Below are 23,676 nucleotides of genomic sequence, written 5' to 3'. Positions count from 1 at the left end.
AAATTCATTAAAAGGTCCTCAACCAATAAAACCAGACAAACAATACATATAAAGTTTGGCCCCTCCAAACAAGGAGACACGTGTAGGCCAATAATTCAGCTATTACCGCTATAGTGACTGAAAATTATCTCACCAGATGACTAGATGCTTATCAACATCAAGGTCCAAAAAATAATTGGATTAATCTCACCAATTAATTCAAATTCTGATTGGTTCAGACCATCTCATGGCAGAACCTTATAAGTAAAGGATATACCTCCCGACGCGTTTCATTCTGAAAGAACTCTTCAGGGGAGGTTAAGAATCCATTCCGGGTCTCATAAAATCAAGAGCCCGTTATATCCAATAGGCATGCTGAAAAACATACAAAATTGCATACAGAACAGCAATAAGCGTCAGTATGTCAGCTAATTTACATAATCACATATAGAAAAACTCACCAGTGGACCCAGACTCATCACAGAGTCATATACACGGTGAATCCAAATCAGGTCCCATACAACATGGACCCAGCACCTGATCATGCTGAAACAAACATAATGATGGAAGTGAGTGCCAGCATGTCTGGAGGATTCTTTATAATGCATGTCTGCAGAAAGTTAACTCACCATGTGGCAGGAGCGGTCGTGCTTCTTGCTCTGTCAAAAGAGCCACCGCTGACTGCCAGACTTTTAAATGCTCCCACACTGCAGGAGCGTCTGACGCTATTTCCGCCTACCCGATCACATGATCGCAGCCGGGTATCAGCGTCATGATGGTAAGCTGCAGAATTGTATCCGCCCATCCGGTCACATGACCGCGGCCGAGTGATTCGCGTGATAATGTTTACATCGTTACTGGGGTGACGGACACTCTGTAGGAGTGTCTGATGCTATTTCCGCCTAACTGGTCACATGATCGCGGCCGGGTGTCAGCGTTATGATGGTAAGCTGCAATAGCATACAGAATTGTATCCGCCCAGCCGGTCATATGACAACAGACACTGATATATCTGACTCGGAAAGTAGGAACATGGGAACAAGAGGTAGAAGGAAGAAGAATTTTGGAAGGGGCAGATTTAATCAACCCTATCAGAATAGCCATTCTTTAGAACCAAGGGAATATTTCCTCAGGAATCGAACAAATCGAGGGGGGTATCAAAACCCTCCGGATCTCAACAAATAGTGAACCTTTCAAGTAGGGTACTAACGACTGCTGAATTGAGTGTTTTGGGTAAGGGTCTTTCTTTTGTGCCAACGACTGATTATAATGGCTTTGAAAGTGTCAAGGATCTAAATCTCTTCATTAGGAAATTGAAGTGGAAGAAATACTTCATTAGAGACAATAAAAAGACTTGTGCTGATTTGGGAATTCAAGATGATATACTTGAGGATGTCAGGCTCTTATTTAGTTTGGATGTGATGGGGCCTGATTTGACTGGCTATGGTCCCTTTACAGATCTCAAATTAAAGAGTACCAAGATGCCACCGATTCAGAATGACCTCAGTGCAATTGACGTATTCTGTAATCTGGTCTCGCATGAGTTGGAAGAGTTAAAACCCAATCATAGAGTAAGGTTTAATTTGACTAAGGAGGAGATGAGGAGCCTTGACACTTTGGGAAAAGCAACGGATATTGTTATCAAGCAATCTGACAAGGGGGGAATACTGTTGTGATGGATTGAGAGAAATACACTGAGATGTGTTATAATATCCTAGGGGACCAAAGCGGTTATGCTAAATTGAGGTCCAATCCATCACAACAGTATTCAAAGGAGTTGAAATTGATTCTTCAAACCGCCTTTGAAAAAAACTTGATAAGTAAGTCCGAGTTTGATTTCCTCTTTCCAAAGCATCCAATGATGGCCACCTTTTATAGTTTGCCGAAACTCCATAAGGGTGTTGACCCCCTAAAAGGTAGACCCATAATATCTGGGGTTAACAATTTGACACAAAACCTAGGGGTTTATCTGGATGATATCTTAAAGCCATTTGTCTTAGGATTGGACTCCTACTTGTCAGATACGACTGACCTATTGAGAAAATTGGAAGGACTTACCTTTGAGGAGGAAGTATTCCTCGTTGGTATTGATGTCGAATCTCTATATTCATCCATACGTCATGACCTTGGATTGATGGCAGCTCAATATTTTCTCAAAGGCAGGGGAATACAATGTGAAGAACATACTCGCTTTGTCCTGGATATCCTCAAATTCTGCCTGACACATAATATTTGTTCCTTTGATGGCCACACCTTCCACCAGCTCAGGGGCACAGCGATGGGAAGCCCCTGTGCCCCGTCGTACGCAAACTTGCTCCTGGGTTGGTGGGAGGAAACGGTGGTCTTCAGAGAAGACCGTGAGTCTGTTAATGAACACATCGGAATCTGGTGCAGATTCATTGATGATATCTTTATGGTGTGGAAGGGCAGTGAAGTTGAATTGAGGAGGTTCATGGACGATTTGAACAACAATAACCTGGGCCTCTTCTTCACTTTTGAGATGAATAGGTCCAGACTATCTTTTCTGGACTTACTGATTGAGAAAGACTCAGAGGGTACTTTTGCAACGAGTACTTTCCGTAAGCCCACTGCAACAAATTCGCTGCTAAAATGGGAAAGCAATCATCCACTGAGTCTGAAGAAAGGCATTCCAAAAGGGCAGTTCACTAGAATTCGGAGAAACTGTTCTGATGAGGTGCACTTCAAAAATCAGTCTGGGGATCTTGAGAGAAGATTCTTAGAAAGAGGGTATCCGAGACAGGTGATTAGAAAAGCGGCTGCCGATATTAAGAAGGTTAAAAGAACAGACCTCTTATATCCTCAAAAAAGATCGACGAGGGATGATGACAAGGAAGTGATGAGATTTATAACAACCTTTGATAATGGGGCAGATGATGTGAGAAATATCCTTGTAAAATACTGGCCTATTCTAAAAATGGATGGTGATATAGGTGGTTTGATTCCTGATGGACCATCTATCACCTACAGGAGAGCAAAGTCACTGAAGGACCGGCTGGTCCACAGTTATCTGGCCCCAAAAACACATTTTGAGGCCGTCCCAACATTGAAGGGATGCTACAGGTGTAGTGAATGTGTTGCCTGTGGCTCTATCATGGTTGGAAATAAATTTCTCAGTCAGGTCACCGGGAAGGAATATGATATTAGATCCTTCATAAATTGTAAAACGCGTGGTGTAATCTATAATGCGACCTGTATATGTCATCTTGAATATGTAGGTAAGACTCGTAGGGAGCTAAGACGACGAATTGGGGAACATCTGAGGGATATCAGACTAGGCAATGATACACCACTAGCAAGGCACATTAATAACATACACAATGGAGATCATACTGTTTTGGCATTTCAGGGCATCGATCATGTCAAACCTTCACCAAGGGGAGGAGACTGGGATAAGAGACTATTACAGCAGGAATCCAGATGGATTTATTGGTTGAAGACACTCCATCCAAAGGGCTTGAATGAAGAACTATCATTTGCACCCTTTCTCTAGTGGTGTTGGAGTTGAATTATAGTTAGGAGGGTAAGACGTCGGCCGAGTGGGGGTGCCTATACACCGTCCTTTATTATGGCGCCGACCCCCACATGATAGGTAGGGCCAGACATGAGTAGTAAATAGGTTTAGGGAAAGGATATAGTCCCACCAACCCCCCCCCCCCCCTTTGGTGGTGGATCTCTTTTTTCTCTCTTATCCTCCCTCGTGGGTTCCATTCTGCGGGGGGATTTGATATGGTCGATGCCTGGAGGGGTGACATTTCAGTGCCCTTGACACCCTATCAGTAGCTACTGTTAATGAGTGATTTATACTTTTGAGTTCTTTGTAAACTGACCCCTTGAGATTGATATTGTTGTTTTGAATTGATATTAAACTGCCATAACATATGGGTGACATGCTTCTTATGTGGGGCTATTGCTCTCCACAAGTGTGTCTTAGTGGTTGTGGTGATATGGCTATTATCTGTGGATATACAGTATGCAGTCACCTAATAACCTGTGAAACTATTGGTTAAACCCACTCTCTTGAGGGGTAATAGTGTTCCATACACAGGTTATATTTTATAAGTTTGTAATTTGGCACAAACAATACTTTTTGCAGGCTATCTAATAGTCACCTGAAGGAGGAGGATTATTTTATGATGTTGTTTGCAGCGATAGCAAAGAAAGAACGCTGTTGCGTTCTGTGTTGTGTCTGTGATATTGGATGTATCCGTCCCGGCAGTATGATATAGTGTCACGTGGTGCATGGTAGTGAGGACGGTGTCCGTCACCCTAGTAACCACGTTGTCACGCTCCCCGGGTCCCCTGTGCTGCCCTCTGGCTCACCTGTCATGCTCCCCGGGTCCCCCGTCTCGCTTCCCGGTTCCTTGGTCCGGTCACCGCCGCTCCCCGCTCTCCAGCACCCCTTGCCAGCGCGTCCCCAGCGTCCTGGTCCCCGCACCCGGCGTCCGTCAGCTTCACAGCCCCATCCTGGCCCTGCTGCTTCATCCTCGCAGCTTCCTGCTCTGGCTTCTGGCACTCGGGCCGCGCGCATGCGCATTAGGGCGCGCGCGCGGTCATTGACCCTTTCTTAAAGGGTCAGCGTCCATTAACAGGAAATGATGCAAAACAGGTACAGGGTATAAAGGGGGTTTATGTCCAAGGGGGCGGGGCCTGATCTTCGTGTTTCTTAAGCTAGGAGTCAGGTCTCCTGGTGTATATGTGTATATACTCACCTATCTCTCTTGTAGAGCCGTGCCTGCCTCGCCATCCGGTCCAGACCGAATCCCGAACCCCGAACGCAGCCCATCTGCCATCCTGACAGTCCGTACCATCTCGGATCCCTGCGGTGACCTGTCATCTCGCTCCAAAGGTTCCGGACCCCGCCTGACATCTTCTCGGCTTCCGAACCTGAGCTGCGTCACCCGGACTACCACCAGTGACTCCGTAGTCCCAGGGACTTCTCCGTTATACTCCTGTGCACGGACTGTTCTGCTGCCTATAGTGCTCCAGCTACCGGACCCCTTACCACCATCTAGGAGTTCGGCACAGTGGATCCACCTCCTGGGTCTGCCCGTCCACCTGGCCCTGACAGTAAGATCAGGCCATGGATCCCGCTGCAGCACTAGCAGCCGTACAGGAGGAACTCACACGCCAGCGTGAGACTCAGACCCGCATGCTGCAATTTATGTCTTCTGTGGACGCCCGCCTGAACACGCTACAAGCGGCAGTCACGTCTTCAGCATCCCGGGCCTCCACTAGTCAAGCCACGGCTCCAGCTCCCGTGGCGACTTCTTCAGATACTTCCAGACTTCGTTTGGCCTCACCACCCCGGTACGCCGGAGACCCCAAGACCTGCAGGGGATTCTTAAACCAATGCTCCCTCCATTTCACGCAGCTGCCGCATTTGTTTGCCTCTGATCAAGCCAAGGTCGCCTTCATCATGTCCCATCTAGAGGGTGAGGCACTGGCGTGGATGAACCCCTTGTGGGAGAAGGGGGATCCTGTGACCACGAACAACCAGGACTTCCTGCAGGCATTCCGTGGCACCTTTGATGAGCCCGGACGCGCCTCCGCATCTGCTTCGTCTCTTCTCCGGCTGCGTCAGGGGACTCTGACGGTGGGCCAATACGCAATCCGGTTTCGCACCTTGGCTTCGGAACTCGGGTGGAACAACGAGGCCCTAACCGCCGCCTTCTGGGAAGGACTCTCGGGGCGAATTAAAGATGAGCTGGCGGGTCGTGACGTACCGACCACCCTGGATGCCCTGATTACCCTAGCGATTCGAGTGGACATCCGCTTTCAGGAGCGATCCAAGGAAGTGTCCCGTGAGAGACGACCGGTACGGCATTCCTCTCCTCCGCAGAAGCCCGCCGTACTTCAGTCTTCGACAGCTGGGGTCCCCGTCCACGAGCCCATGCAGATCGACAGAGTGCGGCAGTCTGAACAACGTAGAGCTGAGCGGCTCGCCAAGGGCCTCTGCTTTTACTGCGGAGAGGACACACACCTGCTACGCTCCTGTCCTGAGAGGCCGGGAAACTCCAAAGCCTAGGGTTGGTAGGAGAGGCCACCCTAGGTGCTGGGATTCTCTCAGACCCGCTAACGTGGACTGTGCAAGTGACAACGGGAGAGACGCGGTTCACGGCTGAAGCATACCTCGATTCCGGGGCAGCAGGCAATTTCATCCAGCAGGCCACGGTGGACAAGTACCAGGTGCCTGTTACTCCACTTGACAAGCCCCTCGTGATTGCCTCTGTGGATGGGAGACCCCTCTCTGACACCATCTCCTGGATCACCAAGCCGGTGGAACTGCGTATCGGTGCCCTGCACACCGAGAACATCGCTCTCTACGTCCTCCCACACATGTCCCATCAAATCCTGCTGGGACTTCCCTGGTTGCGGACACACGAACCATCAGTCAGCTGGGGCACTGGCGAAATCACCCGATGGGGCTCTTCGTGCCATGAGAAATGCCTGAAGACCATACAACCCATCCGACGACCTCCGGTTCCAGAGAACCTACCGGTGCTGCCCTCGGCCTATTGGTCCTTTGCAGACGTCTTTGATAAAAAGGAATCCGAGGTACTTCCGCCACATCGTCCCTACGATTGTGCCATCGACCTGCTCCCTGGAACTACACCACCTCGAGGACGGATATATCCATTGTCTCCAGCCGAAACAAGGGCCATGTCTACTTACATCACAGAGAGCCTGGCAAGGGGATTCATCCGGAGATCCTCCTCTCCTGCTGGAGCAGGTTTCTTCTTTGTCAAGAAGAAAGAGGGCGACTTACGCCCATGCATAGACTACCGGGGTTTGAATCAAATCACCGTAAAAAACAAGTACCCTCTGCCGCTCATCCCTGAATTGTTTGACCGGCTTAGAGGAGCTCGTGTGTTCACCAAGCTGGATCTTCGGGGTGCTTACAATCTGGTACGCATCCGCTCTGGGGACGAATGGAAGACCACGTTCAATACGCGCGATGGGCACTATGAATACTGCGTGATGCCCTTCGGCCTGTGTAACGCCCCAGCCGTCTTTCAAGAACTGGTGAACGACGTCTTCCGGGACCTTCTTTACCTCTGTGTGGTAGTATATCTGGATGACATCCTTGTCTTCTCTCCGGACCTCCAGACCCACAGAGAGAACGTGCAGCTGGTTCTACAAAGACTGAGAGAGAATCGTCTGTACGCGAAGTATGAGAAGTGTGTCTTTGAGCAGTCTTCTCTCCCCTTCCTGGGGTACATCATCTCTGATACCGGACTGCAGATGGATCCAAAGAAGGTCTCCTCCATTCTCAACTGGCCTCCTCCTTCTGGACTGAAGGCAATCCAACGCTTCCTGGGATTCGCCAACTACTACCGCCAGTTCATCCCTCACTTCTCGGCTCTGACTGCTCCTCTCTCCGCTTTGACCAAGAAGGAGGCTAATCCAAAGGACTGGTCACCTGCGGCCGACGCCGCGTTTGGCTCGCTGAAGTGGGCATTTGCCTCCTCTCCTGTACTTCACCGTCCGGAGTTAAACCGCCAGTTCACCTTGGAGGTGGATGCCTCCTCCTCAGGAGCCGGAGCAGTGCTCATGCAGAAATCCTCCTCCGGGAAGATGGTGACTTGCGGATTCTTCTCCAAGAGCTTCTCAGCGCCTGAACGCAACTACACCATCGGTGACCGAGAGCTCTTGGCAGTCAAACTGGCTCTGGAGGAATGGCGCTACCTTCTGGAAGAAGCAGTGTACCCCGTTATCATTTACACGGACCACAAGAACCTGGAATACCTGCGGTCTGCTCAGCGACTGAACCCACGGCAAGCCAGGTGGTCCTTATTCTTTGCCAGGTTTGATTTCCAGCTCCATTTCCGACCCGCGGACAAGAATGTACGCGCTGATGCCTTGTCCAGGTCTTTCATGCCCATGGAGCAGGAGGAGGAGACTACCCAACCCATCATCTGTCCTAGCAAAATCATTCCGGTGGCCCCTGTCACCCTGGCCCAGATACCGCCCGGGAAGACCTATGTCTCTGAGACAGACAGGCAAAAAGTGTTACACTGGGGTCATGCCTCGAAAACAGCCGGTCATGCTGGTCAGAAGAGAACATGGGGTGCGATTGTACGCCATTACTGGTGGCCATCCCTTCGCACGGACGTCGCTGCTTTTGTCTCTGCCTGCTCCTCTTGTGCCAGGAACAAGACGCCCAAACACCTGCCATATGGCCGTCTTCTGCCTCTGCCGATACCTTCAGTTCCGTGGCAACACATAGTGATGGACTTTATTACAGACTTACCATTGTCCTCCGGACACACAGTCATATGGGTCGTGGTGGATCGATTCTCTAAAATGGCTCATTTCGTCCCTATGGATGGATTGCCCTCTGCTCAGGAACTCGCGGACGCCTACATACATCACATCTTCCGCTTGCATGGCTTTCCATCTCACATCGTATCCGATAGAGGAATTCAGTTCACCTCCCGCTTCTGGAGGGCTCTCTGCAACCATCTGGGAGTGACTCTGGACTTTTCATCTGCATACCATCCTCAGTCTAATGGCCAAGTGGAGAGGGTCAATCAAATATTGACCTCTTTCTTACGTCACTATGTCAACGCCCATCACGACGACTGGTCCACGCTTCTTCCTTGGGCTGAATTCTCCCATAACCACCACATCAGTGAGTCGTCCTCCAGCTCTCCCTTCCATGTCGTTTACGGACTTCAGCCCTCCGTCCCATTGCCTGTATCCCCTTCTTCGGATGTCCCTGCTGCTGATACTGTAGCCCGTGACTTTGCAACCATTTGGGACTCTGTCAAGGCGTCCCTTGGGCGTGCTTCCCTGCGGATGAAAAGACACGCAGACAAGAGACGTCTGGATCCTCCGTGTTTCTCTCCTGGAGATCTAGTCTGGCTTGCATCCAAGTACGTCCGATTGAAGATACCATCCTACAAGCTGGGTCCTCGCTACATCGGGCCGTTTAAAGTCCTCAACAAGATCAATGAGGTCTACTACAAGCTACAGCTCCCGGCCACGATGAGGATACCCAACTCATTCCACGTCTCCCTGCTCAAGCCGGTTGTCCTGGGTCCCTTCTCCGCTGCTGCCAGTTCGGCTCCTCCACCTATTGCCGATGACGACATCTATGCGGTAAGGGATATCGTGGCCATGAAGACCGTACGGGGTCGACAGTTCTTCCTGGTGGACTGGGCAGGGTATGGTCCTGAGGATAGGTCCTGGGAACCTCGGGAGAATGTGGGTACTCCGCTGATCCGTGCCTTCCTGTCCCGGTTGCGAGGAGGAGGGCGTGGGGGGGGGTACTGTCACGCTCCCCGGGTCCCCTGTGCTGCCCTCCAGCTCACCTGTCACGCTCCCCGGGTCCCCCGTCTCGCTTCCCGGTTCCTTGGTCCGGTCACCGCCGCTCCCCGCTCTCCAGCACCCCTTGCCAGCGCGTCCCCAGCGTCCTGGTCCCCGCACCCGGCGTCCGTCGGCTTCACAGCCCCATCCTGGCCCTGCTGCTTCCTCCTCGCAGCTTCCTGCTCTGGCTTCTGGCACTCGGGTCGCGCGCATGCGCATTAGGGCGCGCGCGCGGTCATTGACCCTTTCTTAAAGGGCCAGCGTCCATTAACAGGAAATGATGCAAAACAGGTACAGGGTATAAAGGGGGTTTATGTCCAAGGGGGCGGGGCCTGATCTTCGTGTTTCTTAAGCTAGGAGTCAGGTCTCCTGGTGTATATGTGTATATACTCACCTATCTCTCTTGTAGAGCCGTGCCTGCCTCGCCATCCGGTCCAGACCGAATCCCGAACCCCGAACGCAGCCCATCTGCCATCCTGACAGTCCGTACCATCTCGGATCCCTGCGGTGACCTGTCATCTCGCTCCAAAGGTTCCGGACCCCGCCTGACATCTTCTCGGCTTCCGAACCTGAGCTGCGTCACCTGGACTACCACCAGTGACTCCGTAGTCCCAGGGACTTCTCCGTTATACTCCTGTGCACGGACTGTTCTGCTGCCTATAGTGCTCCAGCTACCGGACCCCTTACCACCATCTAGGAGTTCGGCCCAGTGGATCCACCTCCAGGGTCTGCCCGTCCACCTGGCCCTGACACATGTAAACATTATGACGTGAATCACCCGGCCGTGGTCATATGACCGGCTGGGCGGATACAATTCTGTATGCTATTGCAGCTTACCATCATAACGCTGACACCCGGCCGCGATCATGTGACCAGTTAGGCGGAAATAGCATCAGACGCTCCTACAGAGTGTCCGTCACCCCAGTAACGATGTAAACATTATCACGCGAATCACCCGGCTGCGGTCATGTGACCGGCTGGGCGGATACAATTCTGCAGCTTACCATCATGACGCTGATACCCGGCTGCGATCATGTGACCGGGTAGGCGGAAATAGCGTCAGACGCTCCTGCAGTGTGGGAGCATTTAAAAGTCTGGCAGTCAGCGGTGGCTCTTTTGACAGAGCAAGAAGCACGACCGCTCCTGCCACATGGTGAGTTAACTTTCTGCAGACATGCATTATAAAGAATCCTCCAGACATGCTGGCACTCACTTCCATCATTATGTTTGTTTCAGCATGATCAGGTGCTGGGTCCATGTTGTATGGGACCTGATTTGGATTCACCGTGTATATGACTCTGTGATGAGTCTGGGTCCACTGGTGAGTTTTTCTATATGTGATTATGTAAATTAGCTGAGATACTGACGCTTATTGCTGTTCTGTATGCAATTTTGTATGTTTTTCAGCATGCCTATTGGATATAACGGGCTCTTGATTTTATGAGACCCGGAATGGATTCTTAAGCTCCCTGAAGAGTTCTTTCAGAATGAAACGCGTCGGGAGGTATATCCTTTACTTATAAGGTTCTGCCATGAGATGGTCTGAACCAATCAGAATTTGAATTAATTGGTGAGATTAATCCAATTATTTTTTGGACCTTGATGTTGATAAGCATCTAGTCATCTGGAGAGATAATTTTCAGTCACTATAGCGGTAATAGCTGAATTACTGGCCTACATGTGTCTCCTTGTTTGGAGGGGCCAAACTTTATATGTATTGTTTGTCTGGTTTTATTGGTTGAGGACCTTTTAATGAATTTAATAATAAAGGTTAAATTTTAATTGGAGAATTCGGTACTTCATAATTGCTAATTTCCCTCCCTGACTAAAGCCATCCCAGCATCCTGTTTCAGATGCTGGGCTAGTCCCTGCTCTATTGAGCATACGTCGGTTGTCTATTCCGACCAGTGCTCAGTAGATTCCTGTCACTAAGTACTGATCTTCTCAGTGCACAGTGACAGTGCACTCATTCGCCGACTCTGATCTGAAATAACGAGCTGCCATCAGAGTGCACTGTCATTACATAGCGTAAGTAAAGAACCAAAGACCAGTAGACTAGGGGACCAGTGCTGCCTCCGCAAGTGACATCACTTGCAGCAAAAAAATGAAATGTGTGAGTGCAGCCTTAGCATTAAATAAAGGATGGGTCCAGGAACATCCCAACTTCACCCGACTTCATTGTCATCCTGCGGCTCTGTCTGTGTCGCAGCCTGATTTGCGGTCACCGGTGAATGATGCACCGGTGACCGCAAATCCCCTGAGTGACTGAAGTGAGCCATGATCAGCGTTGACGTCACTGCAGTTACCGGCCTCCATCATCCCTGCACACACCGGCCCTGTCATCCCCGCACACACCGGCCCCCGTCATCCCTGCTTACACCGGCCTCTCTCATCCCTGCACACACTGACCACTATCATCCCCGCACACACTGACCCCCATCATCCACGCACACACCGACCCCCGTCATCCCCGCACACACCGGCCCCCATCATCCCCGCACACAACGCCCCCGTTATCCCCGCACACAAGCCCCCATCATCCCCGCACACACCGGCCCCCGTCATCCCCGCACACACCGGCCTCCATTATCCACACACACACTGACCCCCATCATCCCTGCACACACTGGCCCCCATCATCTTCGCACACACCGGCCCCCATCATCCCCACACACAATGCCCCCGTCATCCCCTCACACACTGGCCTCCATCATCCACACACACACTGACCCCCATCATCCCTGCACACACCGGCCCCCATCATCCTCCCACACAATGGCTGCCATCATCCCCGCACACAACGCCCCCGTCATCCCCTCACACACCGTCCCCCATCATCCCCGCACACACTGGCCCCAGTCATCCCCACACACACCGGCTCCCATCATCCCCGCACACACCAGCCCCCGTCATCCTCGCACACACCAGCCCCCGTCATCCCCGCACACACCAGCCCCCATCATCCCCGCACACACCGACCCCCTTCATCCCCGCACACACCGGCCTCCATCATCCCCGCACACAATGCCCCCGTCATCTCCGCACACACCGGCCTCCATCATCCCCGCACACAATGTCCCTGTCATCCCTGCACACACCGACCCCCATCATCCCCACAGACACCGGCCCCCATCATCCCCGCACACAACGGCCCTGTGATCCCCGCACACACTGGCCCCCTTCATCCCCGCACTCAATGCCCCCGTCATCCCCGCACATACCAGCGTCCACCATCCCCGCACACACCAGTCTCCATCATCCCCGCATACCCCGGCCACAATCATCCCCGCACACACCGGCCCCCATCATCCCCGCACACACCGGCCCCCGTCATCCCTGCACACACCGGCCTCCATCATCCCTGCACACAGTGCCTCCGTCATCCCCGAACACACCGGCCTCCATCATCCCCGCACACACTGGCCCCCATCATCCCCGCACACACCGGCCACCATCATCCCCGCACACAATGGCCCCATGATCCCCGTACACACTGGCCCCGTTCATCCCCGCACATACTGGCCCCTGTCATCCTCGCACACACCGGCCCCTGTCATCCCCGCACACACCGGCCTCCATCATCCCTGCACACAATGCCCCCGTCATCCGCGCACACACCAGCGTCCATCATCCCCGCACACACCAGCCTCCATCATCCCCACACACAGTGCCTCCATCATCCCCGCACACACCGGCCTCCATCAACCCCCCGCACACTGGCCCCCATCATCCCCGCACACACCAGCCTCCATCATCCCCGCACACAATGCCCCCATCATCCCCGCACACACCGGCACTACCTGAGTGAAGTCTCCGGTGACAGCGCGGCTCACTTCAGTTGCTGCGTGGAACTGACACAGAGCGGTCGTGTTCTACGGCGCTCCCTGTCAGCTTCATGTAGAAGAACTGAAAGCGTCATGTGGATTACTTCGGACCTGGATGGGTGTTTGGGGATTAATAAAGTGGTAAATGAGGGGTTTTTTTGTCTTTTATTCTAAATAAAGGATTTTTCATTGTGTGTGTTTATTTACTTTCATTACAGATTAATCATGGAAGGTATCTCGGGGAAACGCTTGCCATGATTAACCTAGGACTCCTTATTACCCTGATTGCCACTGCACCAGGGCAATTCGGGATGAGCCGAGTAGCGTCCCGGGACTGTCCTATCTAATGGATGCGTCAATTCCAGGCGGCTACTGGCTGATATTATTAGGGTGGTGGGCTCCCCATAACGTGGCGCTCCCCATCCTGACAATACCAGCCTCCAGCCATGTGGCTTTATCTTGGCTGGTAACAAAATTGGGGGGGGGCCGCAAGTTTTTTTTTAATTATTTATTTATTTATTTTACTGCACAATATAGACCCGCTGTGATTGGTTGCAGTCAGAGAGCTGTCACTCAGCGTGGGGGCGTGTCTGACTGCAACCAATCATGGGCGCTGGTGGGCGGGGAATGCAGGGAATACGAGATTGAATAATGAGCGTCAGCCATTTTCAAAAGAGGAAAAGCCGCCGGAGCTTTCTGACAGCCGTGCAGCTGATCGGTGAGTAGGAAAGAAAGAGGGATTGTGCTGGGGATGCAGGACGCATGCAAATACACAATGTGCGCACATAGCCTTAATGTAAAAAGCCACGCTTTTGGTGATCGAACCATTATCGAACGTTAACTCGAACTGTTGAACGTGAAGCAAATCGTTCGAGTTCGTCGCACAACTCGAACATCGCCCAAAACAACTCGAATTTAAAATTGGCGAACGGTTCAATTCGAACACTGCTCATCTCTACTAAGGACCAGCCAGCACTCATTACAAGTGGAAGAAAGGCGATTCTGGCAGCTAAATAGGACAGGGTTCTTTACAGTTAGAGTAGTCAGACTGTGGAATGCCCTACCACAAGAGGTACAAGGAAACAAAGACGCCGGTCTGATGGAGCGCTATAATTGAATAAAGGTAGGGAATGTTTTTTTGGAAATGTTAAAAAACAATCCTTTTATTAATGGTCCCTTATAGCCACAACGCGTTTCAACAACACTGTTGTCTTCCTCAGGTGAAAACACAAGAGGTAGTAATGGCAGATACTATAATAGCTTTTAAAAAAAAGGGCTGGATGAATCCTCAGTACACACAACATTGTCGGTTATAAATGATTTAATGACAAAATATATAATTGGTGGACGAAGGTTGCACTAGATGGACCTAGGTCTTTTTTTCAACCTGTGTAACTATGCAACATTATGAGCATAAAGAGTCTATGATACTCAGTCCCTTGCAGTCAGCTACTTGGGCATGTGTTCCATTTCCACTTAGTATAAATGTAGAGTTTCCTCTTCTCTTTTCTACAGTCTGGGTTAAAGTTAGGAAGTCTCTATAAGTAAGTGTCTATTACTACTATATAAGGCACAGATGGAAGTGAGTCGCATCCTCTAGAGTTGGCTGGTCACATCCCTGGTGCTATTGATAATGTAGGTTGATGTGACCGCGAGGATTTTTTAATAAGAGCCACATTTTGCTCACTCCTTGAATTTGTAATCTTAGCATCAATAGATAAATAGATAGATAGACAGACAGATAGGTTGTTGCTTAGGTTGCACTTTCATAGCAATGTATGTGCTCTCTAAGGAGAAGTAACATCTGCATTATTAACATGTTTTTTGGCCTGTACAACTGTTTTCTGATTACTAAGAAAAAATATTAAGTGCTCTTACCTGTGGAGATAACTTTCCAACTCTCTGTGTTATCGGTTCATTAACAATAACTTCCACTTTACAGGCATCTTTCTCCTTGGGGATAGAGAACTGTAGGTCATTTTCTGATAGGTAGCCAACCTGTCCTTTCATCACCGTGATCCCATTATTAACTTTGATAAGGGAAGAGCTCAGGAACCTCAAAGTCATTAATAATAATGCAAGTGATGGATACACGTGACATCTCCAAAAGAGATTCATCCTTATCCTGACTTGTATCCTAACATCTATAATCTTCAGCTGGAGTCTGTTCCCTTTTTCGGATTATTTTACACACCATCAGGCAGTGGCTATTCTTCAGTCATCTGCTCACCATGAAGAGCTGCCCCCCTCGTCCAAAATCTTGACAACAACAAGTCCTTTCAGGAAGTCGTGGTGTTTTAATAAAAGTCGTTGAAGAATCCTGACAACGCCAGGCATTAATGTGCTCCTTTTATTCTCTAATCCTACAAAATAAAGGGATAAAGAAGGAAATGAAGTGTAACATTAGTATAAAAAGAAAAAAAGGAGCAAGAGAAACACAGATTTCTTCCTGGATATGATTGGGCAAAGCTTGTTGGACCAGATTTGTATGTAAAGGATGAAAAGCACAAATAATGATTTAAACATGCATGTGAATTGCAGAAATTCATTAAGTATTATTACACTAGCACTTTAACAAGCATTACCTTGTCTGTACATGTATTCCCTCCTGTACTGTACTGCTATGTTCAGACGTGATGGAATTTGGCCTTTTTATTCTGCACCAAAAATCTGCAGTAAATTACAGTACAAGATGTGACAGAAAAAGCTCAGCACTTTAGTGTCATTTTATGTTTTGCATGTTCACTTTTTTTTCTATATTAAATCATTGTTTATTGTTTTTAAACTTTGGAGAAAGAGAAAAGTTTGTCTGAGTAGTGAACATCCCCTTTAACAGAAGAAAACAATGATTTCAAGCACTAGTCTCATTTTACAGAAATCAGTCATGCAGAGTATTAGCTGCCTTGTCCTCGATAACACTTTCTAGTGAGCTAACAAGATGATCACTGAAATCATGCAAGCAGGTCACATTGCTGCAGGGGTAAAAATCATTGGAAATGGAGATTTTGTGATCAAATTAATTTTCATGGCAAGAAATCTCTGCAGTTTTTTGCAATTCACCTCATCACACTTCATAACAATCTAGAGTTATTGTAAATTAGCACTATAAAAACTGGAGCAGCATACTTTTGTAAAAATCAAAATTGGTATCAACTCAAAATTTTGGCCTCCACTGTACATGTACAGTACAGACTAAAGGTTTGGACACACCTTCTCATTCAAAGAAGAAAAAATAAAAAGCCAGCACTAAATGTGCACTTCAGCACTAAACATTCCAAACTGTACTTATAAAAATTTTGAGATTTTTGGCAAAAAATTGCAATTTCTTGAGCTGCCTCGCCATGTCACGGCAAATCTCATTATCATAATCAAATTCTCATTCAAAGAGTTTTCTTTATTTTCATGACTCTGAAAATTGTAGATTCACATTGAAGGCATCAAAACTATAAATTAACACATGTGGGATGAAATACTTAACAAAAAAGCGTGAAACAACTGAAAATATGTCTTCTATTCTAGGTTCTTCATAGTAGCCACCTTTTGCTTTGATTACTGCTTTGTACACTCTTGGCATTCTCTTGATGAGCTTCAAGAAGTAGTCACCGGAAATGGTCTTCCAACAGTCTTGAAGGAGTTCCCAGAGATTCTTAGCATTTGTTGGCCCTTTTGCCTTCACTCTGTGGTCCAGCTCACCCCAAACCATCTCTATTGGGTTCAGGTCTGGTGACTGTGGAGGCCCATCACTCTCCTTCTTAGTCAAATAGCCCTTACACAGCCTGGAGGTGTGTTTGGGGTCATTGTCCTGTTGAAAAATAAATGATGGTCCAACTAAACGCAAACCAGATGGAATAGCATGCCGCTGCAAGATGCTGCGGTAGCCATGCTGGTTCAGTAAGTATGCCTTCAATTTTGACTAAATCCCCAACAGTGTCACCAGCAAAGCACCCCCACACCATCACACCTCCTCCTCCATGATTCACGGTGGGAACCAGGCATGTAGAGTCCATCCGTTCACCTTTTCTGCGTCGCACAAACACGGTGGTTGGATCCAAACATTTCAAATTTGGACTCATTAGACCAAAGCACAGATTTCCACTGGTCTAATGTCCATTCCTTGTGTTCTTTAGCCCAAATAAGTCTCTTCTGCTTGTTGCCTGTCCTTAGCAGTGGTTTCCTAGCAGCTATTTTACCATGAAGGCCTGGTGCACTGTCTCCTCTTAACAGTTTTTCTAGAGATGTGTCTGCTGCTAGAACTCTGTGTGGCACTGACCTGGCCTTTAATCTCAGCTGCTGTTAACCTGCGATTTCTGAGGCTGGTGACTTGGATAAACTTATCCTCCGCAGAAGAGGTGACTCTTGGTCTTCTTTTCCTGGGGCGGTCGTCATGTGAGCCAGTTTCTTTGCAGCATTGGATGGATTTTGCCACTGCATTTGGTGACACTTTTAAAGTTTTCCCAATTTTTTGGACTGACTGACCTTCATTTCTTAAAGTAATGATGGCCATACTCATATTCATACTTTATTTCATCACAAAATTGAATAAATTAATTACAAAAGATCATATACAAAAATACATTACAGAAAAAGTGAGGCAAAAGAAGGGGAGGAAAATACCCCCAGACAAGGTGATATGGCTACAATTACATGTGGGGGTTAAATTTTAACCTTTTTCAGGAAGGGTACAATCCAATTACAACTGCATTCCTATCAGCAGTGGATTAGTCACAATGGATGTTAGTAAACTGCAGTTATTTGCTTACCCATTTAAATTCACAATTGTCCCCACAGGAGGTTAAGGTGCCTACCAGAGTATAATAGAACCCTCCAAACGGCGTTTTCGCATCAGTGTACTTCACCGCTTCATCAGGGAAGCGGTGAAGTTCAGAGGTGCACAGCAGAACTGGTTGCAGGTGCTGGAAGCTGGAAGACCGACACATATATGGGCATCAGTGGGAGCAGCGAGTCAGGGACTGCACGACACGTAGGTGGCAACGAAGGGATGCACTGAACCACGCACCACATGGGTGGAGCAAGCCAAGGACTACACATCATAAGGATGACCGTACGGGACTGCAGAGAACCACGCGACAAGTTAGCGGCCATGCAGGTAAGCAGAGGACCGCACAGCATGAGGATGGCCGTGCAGGGAAGAGGAGAGTGCAGGGACTATGTCACTAGGGCACGGAGCAGTGCTGGTGCACTAGGGAAGCCGCTGCTAGAGCTGTCCAAGAAAAAAAATTAACAGACAACTGACGTGTACAAAGCTTGTGTGAATGTAACCTTGGACTTACAAAAAAGGTTATCCTGTCAGGGTATGGCTTTTTAATTCAGATATTTCAGTCTTTATTGAGGTTGAAAGTGCAATTTACAGACTATCAGGCACTTTCACTTGCAAAAGTCTTAGCTACAGTTGTCAGGAAGCTACATCCTTTGGATTAACCGAAACCATGAATAAAGTCTATGCTCATATAGCTAGAACATGCAGATATTTCCTTGGTCACAAAGCAATGCCAAGCACCAGTGCTAACCTAGCTACCCAATATTAATAATTCTATGGAAGCCATAGATAAATAGGACCGGATTCATTGAGTTTGGTGTTGTGCACGACAACCTTTATGAAGCCAACAGTGAAATAAGATGAGCCCATTCATTAGGAGCCATTCCTCTTGGTAATTTTGTCAAATCTTACGACTGGTTTGAGCCCCTGACAGAAACTGAAGTTATGGAGTAATAAAGTGGCATCAATTTTGATAAATTTTCTGGGTAGGCTTTGCCAAAACCTGTCCAACCCAAGCTTTGCCTATTTTAACCGGCGTAAAAATGCCAAAAGTCACCTACCATTTGCGCAAGTAAAAAATTGCAACATATGCAGAAAACTGCAGAAAACACCTCTATGAATCGGCCCATAGTGTTCTTAGGTTTACTTACTGTTAAATATCCAGTACAGTGCAGCATTTGGAAAAATTCATTTCTACGCCTTACTCCTGTACAACAACTTAACATCTGCCTTTGCCATAAACACGCAAATGAAGAAGCAAGTGGCGAGACAGACTTTAATCTTGCAAAGCGGCGCTAAGGTGAGGAGCACAAATGAAGTGTTTACAAGCAAAGCTTCCTCAAGTGCCTGAGGCTATATTTTAATTGGTATGACAATACCCTTCCATTCAACCACGGGAAGGAGACTTTATTGAGAAAAACAACCATAATTACCTACGCTTAAAAGCGTAAATGTTCTGAGGATGAGCTCTAATTGTGTAGACACACATGATCAAAACATACAAAGAGCAACACAGATGTTCATCCCAGCAGGTATCACTTTACGGTTTACACTTTGGAAGCAGAAAACACTACCTGAAATCATGTACAGTAATACAGGGATAAATCACTTTATCAATAAAGGACTAATCTGAAATTGCTTGGATTTTTTTAAAGGCGTTTTTTATAATAAAATATTTTTTGTGAAAAGGCATACTCTGTATAAAAATACCAAAATCAGCCTTAGGCCTCTTTCACATGTACGTGCCTCTGGTACGTGTTTGGTGCGTTTCCTCACATACCGGAGACACGTACACACGTAGACCTATGTTTTCAAATGGAGTTTGACACATGTATGTATTTAGGCACGGAACGTGTGTCCATTCCATACATACGTGTGTCCGTGTGTTTCTCACGGCATCACGGGTGTCACACGGAACGCAAACGGGTCACATGTAACGCAAACGGACCACACGAATGTGTTCCGTGTGACACGCACTGGAGAAATCACACGTGTCTGCAAGAAAAAAAAAAAAAACATTACTCACCTTCTCCAGCCCTGCAGGCTCTGCCGCTTCTGTCACGTGCTTCCAACCGCCGCTCATTATGCTCATTGCATATACACTTCATTGCGGCGGAGGCAGCAGCAACGGGGAGTCGGCAGGACCGGAGACCGAAGATCAGCACCAGGGACAGCGAAGCTAGGGACAGGTGAGTAGAAAATTTCTGTTCTCCGTGTGTTATCACGGATAACACACGGAGAACACACGTGTGCCATAAACACGGCTCACAGAGGGCAAAACGCACCTTTGACACGTCCGTGAAAAACGTGCGTGGTTTTTAACGGACGTGTGAAAGAGGTCTTACTTACCCCATTTCTTACCCCCAGTCATTATTGACAAGATAGGGGTAGTGTCATCACATCTATAGCATGAGCTACAACCAATGACAAGGCTCAGTAGTCATACCAAGGCAGACGGTTCTAGACAGTGATTGGCTGCAGCAGTCACATGGCAGAGGGAGCAGGGAAGAGGCGGCCCTGGTGCAGCAAAAGGTAAATAAAGCTGCTGCAATCGTAATGACCTATAAATAGAGATAACTATATAGTAAAAATAGAAAGTTATCTAAATTGCTGGAGTGCTTTGTATCCTTTTCTCCCAAATAAAGATTATAAAAACATATCATTAAATATGTACCCCCAAAAAAGTACCAAATGAAGACAGCAATCTGTCCCCCTAAAAATAAGCCCTCATATGCCTTAATTGACAGAAAAATGTAAAAAAAGAAAGGTATTGCATACAAAGCATATGCTTTTATTTTGCCAGAGAAGTAAAATATGAAAAATCTGATGCATATTTGGTATCACTGTACTTGTACCAACACATAAATAAAGTTAAAGAGGCCAGCAGGATTTTGTTAAGCAGCACGCCAGCATTTTTTTTATTTCACCCCTGGAGTGGTGCTTTAAATGTAAGTCCACTACTCCCTGTCTCATACTCACCTGCCACCACCCGTCATCATCTTTTTCCAGCATTGCTCCTGTTGGTGTTCAGCAATTTGTCACCTGTCGGCAGCTTCAGTGTTTCATGGAGCTCACTAGAGGTCACAAATCAGTGCAACTCTATGAAAGCCTTGTTCTGGCTCCCATAAAGTTGCACTGAGAGCTTGTGATGTCACTTCTATCTTCCAGTCAGTCAGAGGTTACAGGCACAAGATGGTACTATGGAACCGGAGTGAAGCCAAAAAAGGATCAATCCGCCGGAGGCAGAGAATAATATCAGGGGAAAGGGACTTAAATTTAATTTACCACTGGTGAAAAAAAATGCTGGCGTGGTTCTTTAAATCTAAGTTTCCTGAATTCTGTCTTATACTCACCCTCCAGTGGCTAAATCTTTTATCACTTACTCTCGGTTAGGTCTCTGGCAATTTGTGACCTGCCAGCAGGTCCAGTGTTTCATAAAGCGTGCCAGAGGTCTCATATAAATGCAACTCTATGAGAGCCTTGTTCTTGCTCTCATAGAGTTACATTAAGAACTTGTAATGTAACTTCTGAATTCCGGCCAGATAAAGTATAAGAACAGGGGCAGGGTACGTAAATTTAAAGGACCAGCGGTGAAAATAAAATGATGGAGTAGTGCTTTAAGTAAAGTACAGACATGGCCAACTTGGTACTGTAATACTGATTAAAATGATACTTATGTTGAAGAAATTCATTCTGTGTTTTTTGTGTAATAATTGTTTGAAATTTCATGTAATGATATAATAATGCATCGGGGCTGGACTTTGGATAGGGTCTTATCTTGGTGGTCTGGCCCCTCCATCTGCCTCCAGTTTTTAAACAACAGGTTAGTAATCCATCAGTGACCTTCCTTCTATTTTAAATATTACGCCATTGCCTTCATTAGCTCTCCAATAACACTGCGCTGTCATCAGCACATGCACGGTCACATACACAAATTATGAATGTGGATTTGACCGCCCTTGCGCTATTGATGGCGCCTTTTTATTGGAGATTGATGTAGGTGCAACCATGCATGCGTCAATGATGGCTTTGTGACGCCCTGGCAAAGCCAGGTTGTCACAGAAAGAGTTAATCCTCCTTGGTAACCTGATCCCACACCGGTGCAGCAGGACAAACCACATCCCCCAGTGTAAGAGAAAAGCAGAGCAGAGGGGAGGGGCTGGAGCAGAGTGTTTGGAGAGACAGAGAGAAGAGAAGTCTGGAGTTGTAGCTCCCAGGATGAAAGTGAAGCATGCTCCGAGAGGGCCGGGACAGGCCGTAGTGAGGAAGGGGCCAGAGGTAGCCGGAGCAGGGTAGTGGCCCCTCGGTACCTAGGGTGACCCGGATCACTACAGGGGAGTGGATTCCCCGTTCCCGGCTGAGGAGAAAGAGGAAGAGAGTGGAGAGAAAGGCACCTGGCTGCAGGGAAAGAACAACAGGAGCTGCTGCACCGTGTGTGGGACACTAACACCCCCGTACCGAAGGCTGCGGACACCGGCAATTCCTAGTTTACCAGTGACTCCGTGTGAATTACTTGTGAGTACGCCCGTGCCCTCGGGCACTGCACCGCAGCACTGCGCCCTGCTCCCTGCTTACCCCATCACCGGGCCCCGGGACAGCCAACCCCCTACCCACGGAGGGGAGAAATAACATCTAGCTGCTCCATACCATCGCTCCCGGGATCCCCGTCCAGAGCAGCGGTGGTGTTCCAACCTCACCACAACCGTGGGTGGCGTCACGGAAAATCCCCCTTACCAAATCCCCTTTTACTGTGGAGCCTGGGATCACAGACCGGGTCACGCCACCATGATACCCACAGAAGTGACCCTGTGGCCCGGATCTGAGTACCCCTGGTCCCCGGGCGTCACAGCTTCATTTTATTGGAGACCTAATGTAGGCACTCTTTAAAATAGGTCAACGAACTGCAGGAGGACGGCTCCACACAGAGGACATAAGGTGGCATGATGACATCACTTCTTCATGTCACCTGTGCTGGCCCAGGGACAGAGATGAGCATCCCATGACCCTTCGGTGTAAGAGCAGGGTGAAGTTTTCAACAATAAGGCCCAATGGAGGTCAATAATACAATAAGGACCAATGTTGGCACTATTGTTACAATAAGGACAAGTGGGGGCACTATTACTGGAATAAGAAGACACACTAGGATGGGGCAATATTACTGCAATAAGAAAGCACAATGGGGGACAATAATACATCACTAAGGACCAATTGGGGACAATATTACTACACTAAGAGCAATGTTGTCAATATTACTATAATAAAGACCAATGTTGGCAATATTACTGGAAGAAGTACAAATGGTAGCAATATTACTACAATAATGTCAAATAGGGGAAATACTACTACAGTAAAATGACACAATGGGGGGGGGGGTCAATATTATTGCAATAAGAAAACACAATGGGGAGGAGAATATTACATCAGCAAGGACTAATGGGAGTCAATATTACAATAAAAAGGCAAAATTGGGCTCAATATTACTATAATAATGAACAAAAGGGTATATATTACTACAATAAAAAGGCACAATGAAAGGAAATATTACTGGAATAAGGACCAAATGGAGCAATTGTACTACATTAGGGACCAATGGGGGGCAATATTATAGTAATGCTGCTATAATAAAGGCCAAAGGGGAAATATTACTACAATAAGGAGGCACAAAAGAGTCAATATTATGACAATAAAGACCAATGGGGGGGCAACATTATTTCATTTAGGAGGCACAATGTGGGACATTAAGAAAGCACAATGTGAGACAATATT

The 23,676-nt window shown here is 47.9% G+C and overlaps 1 protein-coding gene across 1 annotated transcript in view; it reads right to left on the bottom strand.

Moving 5' to 3' along the window:
- The window catches only part of FREM1 (FRAS1 related extracellular matrix 1), a 289,664-nt gene that overhangs the window by 233,224 nt on the left and 32,764 nt on the right, over positions 1-23,676 (bottom strand). Inside the window, exon 2 of the mRNA XM_075316948.1 lies at positions 15,012-15,496. Coding sequence (XP_075173063.1) covers positions 15,012-15,251 — 240 coding nt within the window. The 5' untranslated portion in view covers positions 15,252-15,496. The remainder of the gene's footprint in view (positions 1-15,011; positions 15,497-23,676) is intronic.

Source organism: Anomaloglossus baeobatrachus, chromosome 1 (assembly GCF_048569485.1).
Source record: "Anomaloglossus baeobatrachus isolate aAnoBae1 chromosome 1, aAnoBae1.hap1, whole genome shotgun sequence".
Classification (NCBI taxonomy): Eukaryota; Metazoa; Chordata; class Amphibia; order Anura; family Aromobatidae; genus Anomaloglossus; species Anomaloglossus baeobatrachus.
The sequence above is the reverse complement of the archived record's forward strand: the minus strand, read 5'-3'. Positions and strand labels throughout refer to the sequence as shown.